We start from the raw sequence: 12,211 nt of genomic DNA on the forward strand, positions 1-12,211 counted from the left end.
ACTCGTAGTCAAGATTTTTTTTAAATTGGCCATGCAGTAAAACAAAGGTCAAATTTTGCAGAAAAGTAAATAAAACTGGGGTCACCAAGCTCATTTTCGAAACAAGGCGCACTGAAGATCGTACGTTTTTAGAATTGGAATCTGGTTACCAGTTATCGGTTACCCATTCTAGAATTTCAGTTACCGGTTTACTGTTTGGATAAACATTTTTTCGATCCAAAACATCAAAATATCTATATCAAAGAAAGTGTCCAATTATAACTTGAAGAAACAACAAATAAAGCACTAAAATAACACGGTAACACTTGAGCAGAAACGCCCGAGGGAGGGAGAACTTCCATATAAAAGGACGCGGGTGCTCCACGTACATTTTAGGAGTTTATAAAACGTTTTTGGTACCTCTTAGGGTGTTCAGCCTCAAAAGGTCCACAGTGGAAGCTTTTGCGGTACCTTTTAAGGTATTGAGCCGGAAAAATATGACAGTAGATGATGTTTTGTTTTAGAATTGGTACCTCTTTAATAAGAGTAAAAAAATTTCAAGCCACGCCCACAAAACAGGATCTTGGTACCTCTTAAGGGTTCTTTTCAAAATTTCCGACGAGCACCCTCGTCCTTTTTATATGGCAGTCCCCACCCGGGCAGAAAAGGCTAAACATTTGTAACTTGCCACGTACAGAGTTTTTTCTGCTTTTTGTTAAAATGGAGTAAAGGAAGTGATCTACTATTAAAAAGAAAAGAGGGGATCACTGTTCATTTAAGAGAGTCAATTGCAGCCAAAGTTAGTGCACCAGGTGTCAAGCCCTATACTTGCTTTTAGTATCACCCAACTAGTGGACTAATGCAAATCCTGCATTTTAATTGGCTACGCTACTAGATGATAATAGTCCTCAAGTAGCAAAATTGGCGCTTTCTTTCGTTTTATTCCCAAATAAATATTTCTTCAACTTGCATTTGCTAACTTTATTATTGCCTTTTCTGTCCGGCTAGTTGGGTGATACTAAAACAATTAGACCCTTCGCCCTCAAGGGCCATGGGTCAATAGCCCATTCGCCTTCGCCTCATGGGCTATTGACCCGTAGCCCACAAGGGCTACGGGTCAATAGCCCACAAGGGCTACGGGTCTAATTGTTAAATAGTTCTTCTTTAGAGTGCGCACTTGATGTATAGCATGGAGTGACGTTGTGACGTGTATTTTGTGCACAGTAAGGAGGCGCAGTAACAATGGGCAGATTAACTGTATTGCATTGCACATCCTTACTGTGCAGAATATCACACAATTAGCGTGCATAAACAAAATGGTAGCTTCTTCTAAATGGCTTGGCTTGGGAGAGAGAAATCATCTTTTTTCTTGGAAACGAGTAGCGGGACCTAACGATTTTTTCATTTAGTTTCAGTTTTTCTATACATTGAATATTGGTCAATTTCTATTGCAGAGTAAAAAATATCACTAAAAATGAGAGCATAGCTAGCTTAAATATAATCTGTGGCCTCAAGAATACTGTGTGCTTGGAACATACTGAATCCCTGGAGGAGGGACTCCAATATAAAAATGACGGGGGTGCTCGTCATACCTTTTAGCGGTTAAAAAAGCAGTTTTGGTGCCTCTTAGGGTGTTAAGCCTCAAAAGGTATGCAGCCGGAACTTTTGCGGTACCTTTTAGGGTACTGAACCGAAGAAAAATTGACAGGAGGTGATGTGTTGTTTCAGAATTGGTACCTCTGAGGAGTAAAAAAAGTTCAAGCCACACCCACAAAACAGGATCTTGGTATGAGCAAAGAAGGAACAAAGATGTTTTTAATAACTCAGGACCTAAGGACAGAGACATCGACATCAGAATAGCCCTCGACTCGATACATACATAAATACATACATACACTTTACTTCAACTCAAATTATCAGAGTAGCTCTATTGAGCTAATATCTTCGAGAAAGAATAAAATAAAATAAAAATACATAAATCAATTAAATTATTAAAATACAATAATTAAAACTACTAATACAATAATTATAACTACTACTAAAAGTTCATTTTCTTTATGACTGTCTTAAAATCTGTAAATAGGGTAATACTAAAGGATCGGAGATGTAAAATAAGAATTCACAAATGTGGACCTTGTAATACATATAACACGAAACAGGAGTGACCCTTTCAAATATCATGAGTTGGCTTAAAAACCCTCTTTGATTTATTTCAAAATTTAAGCTCTCTTGATATACGCAGCCAGTGGGTAAACTTTGAGGGACAATCTATTGAGTTCTATTTGTGTCCAAGTACACAACGCACGCATATTGTCATTCAGAGGAATTTACATTTGCAATAGCATTCACTTCTAATATAGGACATATAGCACTCCATTATGTCAAATGATAAATGTTGTAGATTTACTGTGGCATATGTCCTAATACAACCGGTCTGGGCCAACTTGAATGCTAATGTCAGCAGCTCTTGCATGGCAGTCGTTGGAACTTTTTTACTTGAAATTGAGTCAAGCTTTTCATCAAATTTAGGATTCTGCAATTCTTCATGAACGTGAAATCCCAGGGCACTACACAGGTATGCAACATTTACGACATCTAACGCTACTGAAGAATGTGACTCATTCATGCGTGGATTCAGCCATTGAACAGGGTGAAAACCTAAAATACCCAGATATTTCAGGTTTTATAGCTGCATAGAGTTAACATGTAGAGTCATGGTGATTCCATGTAGGTTTTTTGAAAAATAGCCAGATTCACTGGATTAGAGCATTGCCAAGATTTCGTGTGATACGGTAACCAACCATGGGTTCACCATGCCTCCCACAACTTTGGAAAGGGTGTGTACAATTAAATGTCATTTAATCATGTGCAACCATGACTTAACAAATATACTCAATGGGGAAGCATAGAGGACTGTGCTTACCATTTCCCAAAAAGTGCACCTGACACAAAAAAGAAAACAAACACGGTCAATCAAGCCCATAAACCACTATTTAGACTTGGTGTCTATTCATACTACCCTTTTTATGTCTCAGTATCATCATAATTTATTACTTATTATTAATTAGGCCTTTGACAATTTCTTCTCACATATATAATCTAAGCACAATAATTAATATAATATAATTAAAATACAGCACTAGCATCAAAATCAACTTACTTACTTAGAGTAACTATGGCAAATTTAGTTTGTACTTCTCTGGTCTTACTTGGAATAATTGTTTGGAGGAAAAATCAAAAAGTTCATCCTTCTGCCCCCTTAAGCAAGCTGTGACTAAACATTTCGTAATTATAATGCATAATGCTGGCTTAGTATTATTATTGTAAATTTTTGTTTGTTCCACACAAACCTATATCCATTAATTGACCACCTTATCATTAACTGGTGTGGTTAAATTACTTTTCATTTTCTCTTTTTTGTTATTCATTTGACTATTTGTTTGTATCTTGTTTTCTGTTATTTTATCTCTTAGATTTTTCATGTTGCAACCAAGGTAAAGCATATTATTTTTTTTTCTATTCACTCAACTTGTTTAGTTTTCTCAATCACTATTCTGAGTAGTGAGTCTTTTTGCCTAATTCATTAATTGTTTTTATGCTGTTTTTTCTTTTCTTGTAGATCTGGCAAGTTAAAATGGTTGGTTGTTTTTGCTAGGTTACCCACAGCATTTAATTTGCCAGTAACCATTTGAACACCTGGGTGGAGAGAAGCACTGTGAGAGTTAAACATATTCCTCAAGAACAGACACAACAGAATGAATCTGGTCAGGAAGGCTCAAACCAGACCCCTCAATTCAGATGGGTACCTGGGTTTAGCAAAATTATTTTGTGCTTATGGGATAGCAAAATGTAGCGAGCATGGTGTTCCCTTCCAGTGCATTTGTGTCCTTATTACCCGTGTGGCCAGTGGTGATACCAATTTTCTTACGTATACATCACAGTACCTCAGATGACCTGTTTTGTCTTTGATGGCAAAAGTCTTTCCATTACCAGCAACATTTAAGGATACTTGCGAGTCCAATATACCTAAACAACAAAAGTGCCTTTTCAATTATCATTGGTGTAATTAATTAAATAAATAAATAAATAAATAAATAAAAGAACGAAGAAACAAACCAATACATACATAAATAACTGAATAGCTATAGGAACTGCTGAGGATGATTTTTTCACAGGGAACTAATTTACAACAACCACTCAGGTTATTATAACTATTTAGTATCCAACAATGGTGAATGGAAAAATTTCTTTAACACATTCTTCAATCGACTAAGTAATAGGTACATATCAGTCTGATCTAAATTGAGTGATGGTATTGGAAAAGGTGGGAAAATCTGCTGCTTTGTTCACTTCTTGAGTTGAACAAAGCATGTCAAGAAACTGAGCAAGACGGTCCTAGTCTTCTGACAATTTCTCAGACAATCTGCTCTAAAGTTGTCCACATTCTGGAAAAGTGTGATAAACGAGAAGCTCTACAGGAAGATTCAAAAGAATAGCTTTGCTGAACATTGTACACCAGTTGTACAAGTCAATCAAGAGTTTACTTGTTAACGCACTGTGCATGGCACAACTAGAATCATCATCCAAAGACTGCAGCAACTACATTGCTCAGAAACAATCAAGTTCACTGAAGTATAAAAGGACAAGGCTCACATCTAAGGTAACAAACTTTACTAAATTACACAACACAATAAGCCAAGCAGTGTATTGGATGCATTAAACAGTTGTTATTAATAATTAACTAAATACTTTGATTTACTAAATAATTAATTTTCCAGTATCAAAACATTCACTACTTAAAATATAATAGAATAAAAATACTCCAGCACAAGAAACAAGTAAAGTGATAGATATATAAGATAATGCAGAATTTTTGCTAGTTAATAACATGAAATTGCATACTGTTAACGTGTTTTCAGTTCTAATTTTCAAATTATTTTTATTAGTGCTGTGCTATTATTCTTCTTACTATTTGGGTTATTTCCCACATTAGTTTGGTTTCCTTACACACCTTATTTTGGTATGTGTTGGTGATTCATTACCCCACACTTCTCTTAGCTAAATCCTGTTGTGTAGGAAAAGTTACCTCCTAGTTCCCTTGGGTAATCCTGCATTCGTGGGCAACAAATACACTTTTTTGCCTTATTTGGTTCAGAGTTATTTCTACAGTTTCCTCAAATCTGTTATAAATTGGCAACCATTTGCTCAGCAAATTCAGTTGATTCAGTTGGTTATTCTGAGCTATACTCAAGTTCTCAAGTCAAGCAGTGGTTTAGTTCAGATGCTAAATTCCTAATAACCCTTGGTATGTAGTGCATTATTCATTTTATTTGTACCTTTCTTTAAGGCTTAAGGTTTAGTCCGTTTCTTTTAATTCATTAGTTCAGTTAGCAGTCGCTATTTAGTTGTCTTTACTAGTTTTGTGTTTTTGTTCAGTATTATTCCTTTACCTTTCTTGACCTTTAGTCTAGCACAGCATGTAGCTTTATCTCTGTTCGTTTATGCTATGGTTTTTGCTAGTAAATGTTGTATTATTCGCCTACCACATATCCTTGTTGATTAGTTGTGATTGTTTGCAAAAATCCAAATTCATTTCTGTTCCTTTATGTTTTGTAGCATGTTTTTATTGCTGTAATTACTTGTGACTAGCTTGTACACAGCTTAGCACTATTGTGTAATCCCGTAACTAATGAACCCTTTTTAGTTCTGCATTTCATGTAATACTCTACAAATGTAGACAGTTTTTGTCACACAATTTCCTGTTTCTTTATTTTTGTCACGCAATCTTCCTTTTGCAATTGTCTTGTTATTTGCACCAAATTACTTTGTTATTTCTTAGCTAAGTTAGCTTATTATGCTTACTCTTACTCTTTATTAGCATTAGGCTTATTGTAGTTTATTGTATTTCATTGTTACTCGTTCCCGTTTTTTGTTCCTTGTTCCCGTTGTTATTGTCTCTGCTATTTTTGTCAATAAACTCGTAAATCATACACGCGTATCTGTCGCTGCTATGTCAACCGTTTGGCTGTCTTACATTAACATTGAAGAGTAAGAGAACATAATCATGCATAATTATATACGTACTAATCAAAGAAGCTGTCATTTGAATTGTCTGTACACAGTAACCAGGGAGGGAGAGGAGAGAGACGAAATAAATCTGTGAATGTTGCTTGAGCTTCAGCAATGCTCAAGTGTGTGGCAACCCTAAAAGCTGAACTCACGAAATGGCGGAAAATGACCCCAAATCCTAAAAGATGGAATCGCGGAAAATCCCCTGAAATCCTAAAAGATGGAAAATCACCCAAATTCTTAAAAGACAGAATGATGTAAAATCACCCAAATTCTTAAAAGACGGAATGATGGAAAATCACCCAAGATCCTAAAAGACGGAATGATGGAAAACCACCCAATATGCCAAAATAGGGAACTGTGAATACTGTAAAACAAAGCCACACTGAAAGGCTAATGCTAAGAGCCACAAATCAGTGAAAAATTGCTTCCCTGCTCACCCCCCCAAAAAGGGTTAAATGATAATTTAAAAAAGCAAAGTGACATTAAGCTCACCTATCCCCTTTTTGTGTTTTTTCTCCCGCATGAATACAAGTTTCACGTAAATGATCTTTTCTTCGGAAATTCCACGGAATTTTCTAATATCATACACACCATATTTTTTATTTATTTTATTTTATTTTATTGGAATGGTAACAACATACAAAGATACACTAAACAGAAGAAAAAAAAACTAACATCACTTATAATGATTGAATTACAATAACCTACACTTACACTAATTACTATACAGTTGCCCTACTAAACAACACAAATAAATGGTGTTTACAATAAATTTCTTGCACTTTAGCTGACAACGGTACTTATAATCAACTTAAACTGCATTTTGAATACATGATTTCTCTAGCTGTACTGTATTATTTCACTTATTCCTTAATATTCTTAATACGGGCAACACAAAACAGAACAAAACAACAAAAAAGAAAGAAGGGTACTCTATTTGTTTACCACATATCAAAACACCTCCTGTGTTGATTTAAAGGGGGGCAAGGGTGGTGGGAGGTCCATAGAGCTGCATTCTTAGTAACTTAAGATAACATTTTAATTTGAAGTTTAGAAGTGAGCTTTCTCTTTCACCCCTCTCCGACTGATAGTTGCAATACTGGTGCATATGTTGTGCGGCCGCGGCCTAGATACCACATTATAAAAGAAAAGATGCGCATGTGCTGTGCTTCTTCATCTCGTACCATGTTTCGGCCCACCACGTTTTCTGTTTTCTCTGCTCATTGAGAGAGTTTTCCTTCATTCACTGCGGTTTAACTGTCAGATATGACTGACAAAACCTCTCAAGATGTAAGTAGTTTCGATTGCACTAGTTTTGTCGTTTTGTTGACGCATTTATAGCCAAGGAACTGCACAAATTAAGGTACAAGTCAATGACCGCCTTCTGTCTTTAAGCTGACACTTTGTCACTGTCTGACCCGATCCATATGGTGGGCAATGGAGATAGACTCCCAGGCCTTGAAAAGTTAGTGGCAGAGTCTGTGGCAAAATCATTACCAGCGGTCTTGCAAGGTGTCCTTGCCTCGTTCTCTTTAATGGGACAGAATAGACCAAAGGATAATGTTGACATGGTGATAAAATCCACCGATGTAACGCCAGTGCCAACCACCTCTAGAGGGTATTGTTTTTATAATACATAACAAGAAACTCAGGACCTGTTGAGTTTCACAAATAAGGCCTTTTGCAGGTCCCTGTCCAAAGACAAGTGGAAGGAACTGAGCAATTCCTATACACAAATTAAAGACACAGAGTCCTTGCTGGTAGCTCCAACGATGGAGGCTGGGATGAAAGAGGAATTAAAAAAGAGGCATGGTTACACTAAAACAAAGGAACTCTTCAGCTTTGATGATGGCTTGGCTGAATGTCAATCTGCTTTCTTGGTTGTGGCTTGCTCCTTGCTAGCAGCCTTGACAGCCCTCGATAATTCAGGGGGAGAGGATGAGGATGACATTCCTGACCCTGATGCCATTAGGGACCTAGTGGAAGATGCTCTAGTCCTCCTTGGAAACGCCAACTTTAGGCTTAATGCCTGGAGGCAAAAACGCTTCTCTGAGTTCCTCACTGAAGTTGTGAAACATACTCTGCGGGAAGGTATCCTAGCAGATAAGAACCTTTTCCTGGAAAAGTTCCATGCAAAGATCAAGATTGAATATGACCATAGCTCAACTAATAGCAAGTTTATCAGCACACCAGCCTTGAAACACTCCTCCAAAGGACCACACAGGAGGGACCAGCCCTTTTGGGGAAACTACTGTACCACTTAAAACAGTTGAGTTGGAGGGAAACGGAAATGGGGATATGGCTCAAGGTTTAACCCACAGCCTCCCAAAAGGGCCAGAACAGCAGGATCCATCTCCCAGCAATGACCCCAAGACCAGCTAAAGCTGACTATCCGCTCTCATGTCTCGAAATGCTCACACCCCCCACCAATGGATCAGCAACTCATTTACAGTTTTTTGTTCAGAATTGGAAACAAATAACACAGAACACTTGGACTTTACAAACAATTCAGGGGTACAAGATCCCCTTTTGCAGGCGTCCCAGGCAATGGCGCATGAGAGTGAAATGCAACTCGGATGCTCACCATATGGAAATGGCTATCGAGGACTTGTTAGCAAAGGGAGCTATCCGGGAAGTCAAGCCGCAGGACGACCAGTTCACTTCAACCCTGTTCTTAGTGCAAAAAGAAAATGGCCATTATCGACCCGTCATCAACCTTCGTGCATTAAATCGGTTCTTGGGGAAGGAGTCGTTCAAGATGGAAGGACTGCAAGTAGTGAAATCTCTAATAATGCAGGGAGACCTCATGATGAAATTAGACTTGAAGTATGCATATTATGCACTCCCAATTCATCTCTCCCACAGAAAGTATCTGCGGTTCATCTATCAGGACAGAACATACAAGTTTCAGTGCCTTCCCTTTGGCCTGTCCTCAGCTCCTTGGGCATTCACAAAGACACTGAAGCCAGTGCTGGCAGTGTTGTGGTCCCTGGGTATCTGGGTTGTGATCTACATAGACGACATGTTACTACTCTACCAACAGAGCAAGGTGCTGCAGACAATCTTTGCTCAAGTGGTAGACCTACTGGAAAAGCTGGGCTTTCTGGTGAAAAGGGAGAAGTGCTCTCTCATTCCCTGCCAACATCTATTCTTTCTCGGAGCTGTCCTAGACTCCACAATAATGACCCTGTCCCTTCCTCAACCAAAACTTACCACTATTCTAAACACCTGCCATCACCTCCTTGCTCATTGGAGTGGCTCAGTGAGGACCCTGTCCACGTTAATTGGACAAATGAGCCATGCAGCACAAACAGGGATCTTGGGTGCACCACTTCATTACAGACGTCTTCAATGCCTACATCTGCAAGCAGTGTCACATCATGGGCATGCAAGGAAAGTGATAGTCCCCTTAACCTCCCAGACACACAAAGACCTAGAGTGGTGGGTCTCAGAGAACAGCTGCCATCTGAATGGGTGTCCAATTAAGCTTCCACATATTGATCTCACAATTTGAAGTGATGCCTCAAAAATGGGCTGGGGCACAGCCTACCAGGGGATTTCCACCGGGGGCCATTGGAGTGTGGAAGAGGCAAAGTGGCCCATCAATGTCTTGGAGCTACGAGCAGCAATACTGGCTCTGAAAGCACTACTGCAGTCCCAACATCTGCTGCTCAAACATATTCACTTGAGAATAGACAACACCACAGCGGTGGCGTACATCAACAAGAGAAGGGGCATGTGTTCCCCTGCTCTGACTGCACAAGCCTTAGAGTTGTGGGCCGTGGCCTTGACAGCAGGAGTATCACTGACAGCTCAGCATATTCCAGGTATTCAAAATGTGGTAGCAGACACAGCCTCCAGGCAGATCGAGACCAGAACCGAATGGACATTGTACAGGAAGATCTTCCAGTCCATTTTTCAGAGATTCTACACACCACAAGTGGACCTCTTTGCATCCCGTTTAAACCACCAAGTACCCATGTCTCAAGGTACCCAGATTGGGGGCTCTGGCTGTGGATGCATTCCTCATGGACTGGAGCAAATGGACTTGTCTAATTCATCCTCCCGTAGTCCTTCTACCTTGGGTACTGAGGAAGATCAGAGGATCAAGCAACTGCAGTCCTCCTAATCGCCCCGAACTGGACCCGACAGCAATGGTTTCCGGACCTCATTGAGATGCTGGTGGATCGCCCACTGCTGCTACCCCAGCACCAGTCTCTATTGTTTCTCCCATTTCAGCCAACAGCATATCATCCCCTGTGGAAGTTCCTTCATCTAACAGTTTGGCCACTATCAGGGACCGTTACCAAGCAACAGGCCTTTCAAAGGAAGTTGTTGACATCTTGTTGGCCTCATGGGGAACAGCCACCCAGAAGTGGTACTCTGGCCCCTGGAAGGCATGGATACGTTGGTGTTCTCAACGGGGTTCCTGTCCCATTTCAGCTTCTGTTGCAGAGGTTCTTGCATTTCTTGCATCCCTAGTTACACAAGGCAATTTGGAATACAGGACTATAGCTCTCTATAGGTCAGCTATTTCTCAGGCTCATGACCCAGTTGGCTCTACTCAGTTAGGAAGTCTCCCCATTGTGGCTCATTTTATGAAAGGGATGTTCAAGATTAAACCCCCCAAACCTAGATACTGCTCTACATTGAATGTTAAGACTGCCTTGTCATCCCTAGAGTCCCTTGAACGCTTAGAAGAATTGACACTAAAGCAGCTTTGTTATAAAACTGTTTATTATTAGCACTCACTTCAGCAGCAAGAGCTCATGAACTGTCTGCGCTGGACTTGACGTATTCTCTCAGAAGAGGGATCATGGGAATTTTCACTCCCTCCCCACTCATGTGAAGAACTCCAGACCTGGTTACCCTGCTCGGAAGTTTCTTTTCTTGCAGTTCCTAGAGAATCCCAAGATTTGTGTTGTTGGTAGTCTTACCACTTATGTGGAGAGGACAAAAGGATTATGGAAATGCTGCCAACTATTAGTGTCATTTATCTCTCTGGACTAGGCAATTTCAATCAGTCGTACAGTTTACAGGAGGCTTTGCATTGTTGCAGGACATTAAGTTTCTATCTAGCCTCATTTGAGTATTTACTATTCGATTCATTATGGTTGTGTTACTTTGCCTTATCCTATTTGCAGGAGGCATTGTATTGTTTTAGGACCTTAAGATCTCATCTAGCTTCATGTAGTATTATTAAATTGTTATGGTTGTGTTATAAATAACTACTTTGCCTTATCCTATTTGCTTGGCAGTATTGCTTTGGTAAACTGCTCCAGTATTGCGACTATCAGATGGAGAGGGGTGAAGGAGAAATTATATTTCCCCAGAGGGTTACTCACCTGATGGGGAGATGTGGTTCTCCAAACCCCTCGTAGACTCATATGAGCAATACTGGCCCCCAGGCCATTGGAATATGTCTTTTCCTCCCCATCCTTGTACTGCCAATCGACATGGCCTCACACACCATGACTCGGAGGCACAGCACATGTGCATCTTTTCTTTTATAATGTGGTATCTAGGCCGCGGCTGCACGACATATGCACCAGTATTGCTCATATCAGTCTATGAGGGGTTCGGAGAACCACATCTCCCTGTCAGATAAGTAACACTCCGGGGAAATATAATTTCTGATGAATTCTTTCAAGTTTATTTCCTTCTTAAGTAGTTTTTGTGTATATAAATAATACTTGGCAAATAACAGTGTGAAGTTAAATTTTTTGAATGACTTATTTGCACCTTGAGGATAAGACTTTGGCTCTAAACCAAACAGTATTTCAAATGGAGATGGCGAGAAGGAGGTGCCATTTTCTTTGCTAAACCATTTAATGACTTCAGAAAAGAATTGTTTTGACCAATGGCAGTTTTAGAAGGGTGTGGCTTATTGAGTCAGGTTCTTGGCATACTAAACACAGCATGTCTGATTCTATACTGTAGAAGGAAAGCTCTTTTTTAGACACCACAATTCTGTGGAGCAGTTTGAAATAGAATTCTTTAAGCTTGAGTGTCTAGTTGAAGGTCTACAACTTGTAGATCATGTGCCCATTTGGAGCATGCCTTTATCTCTACATTGTCTTTGTATATTAAAAGCCAATAGTAATCTCTGCTTTTCAATTTGTGCAAGTCTATGACGGTATTTGGAGGGAGTTGGGATGCA

General features: G+C 39.5%; 1 protein-coding gene across 2 annotated transcripts in view; it reads right to left on the reverse strand.

The window, feature by feature from the left end:
* The window catches only part of LOC110054567 (uncharacterized), a 64,437-nt gene that overhangs the window by 7,446 nt on the left and 44,780 nt on the right, over window positions 1–12,211 (reverse strand). For both annotated transcript variants that reach the window (XR_016204396.1, XM_089280535.1), the window contains exons 5-6: window positions 3,924–4,005; window positions 2,903–2,921 (exon numbers count right to left, since the gene is read on the reverse strand). Coding sequence is in view for 1 of the 2 variants with exons in the window: in XM_089280535.1 (XP_089136661.1) it covers window positions 2,903–2,921; window positions 3,924–4,005 (101 nt within the window). In the remaining variant the exon portion in view is untranslated. The remainder of the gene's footprint in view (window positions 1–2,902; window positions 2,922–3,923; window positions 4,006–12,211) is intronic.

This window comes from Orbicella faveolata, unplaced genomic scaffold (genome assembly GCF_042242905.1).
Source record: "Orbicella faveolata isolate gen_17 unplaced genomic scaffold, um_ofav_v1 contig_47, whole genome shotgun sequence".
NCBI classification, from domain to species: Eukaryota; Metazoa; Cnidaria; class Anthozoa; order Scleractinia; family Merulinidae; genus Orbicella; species Orbicella faveolata.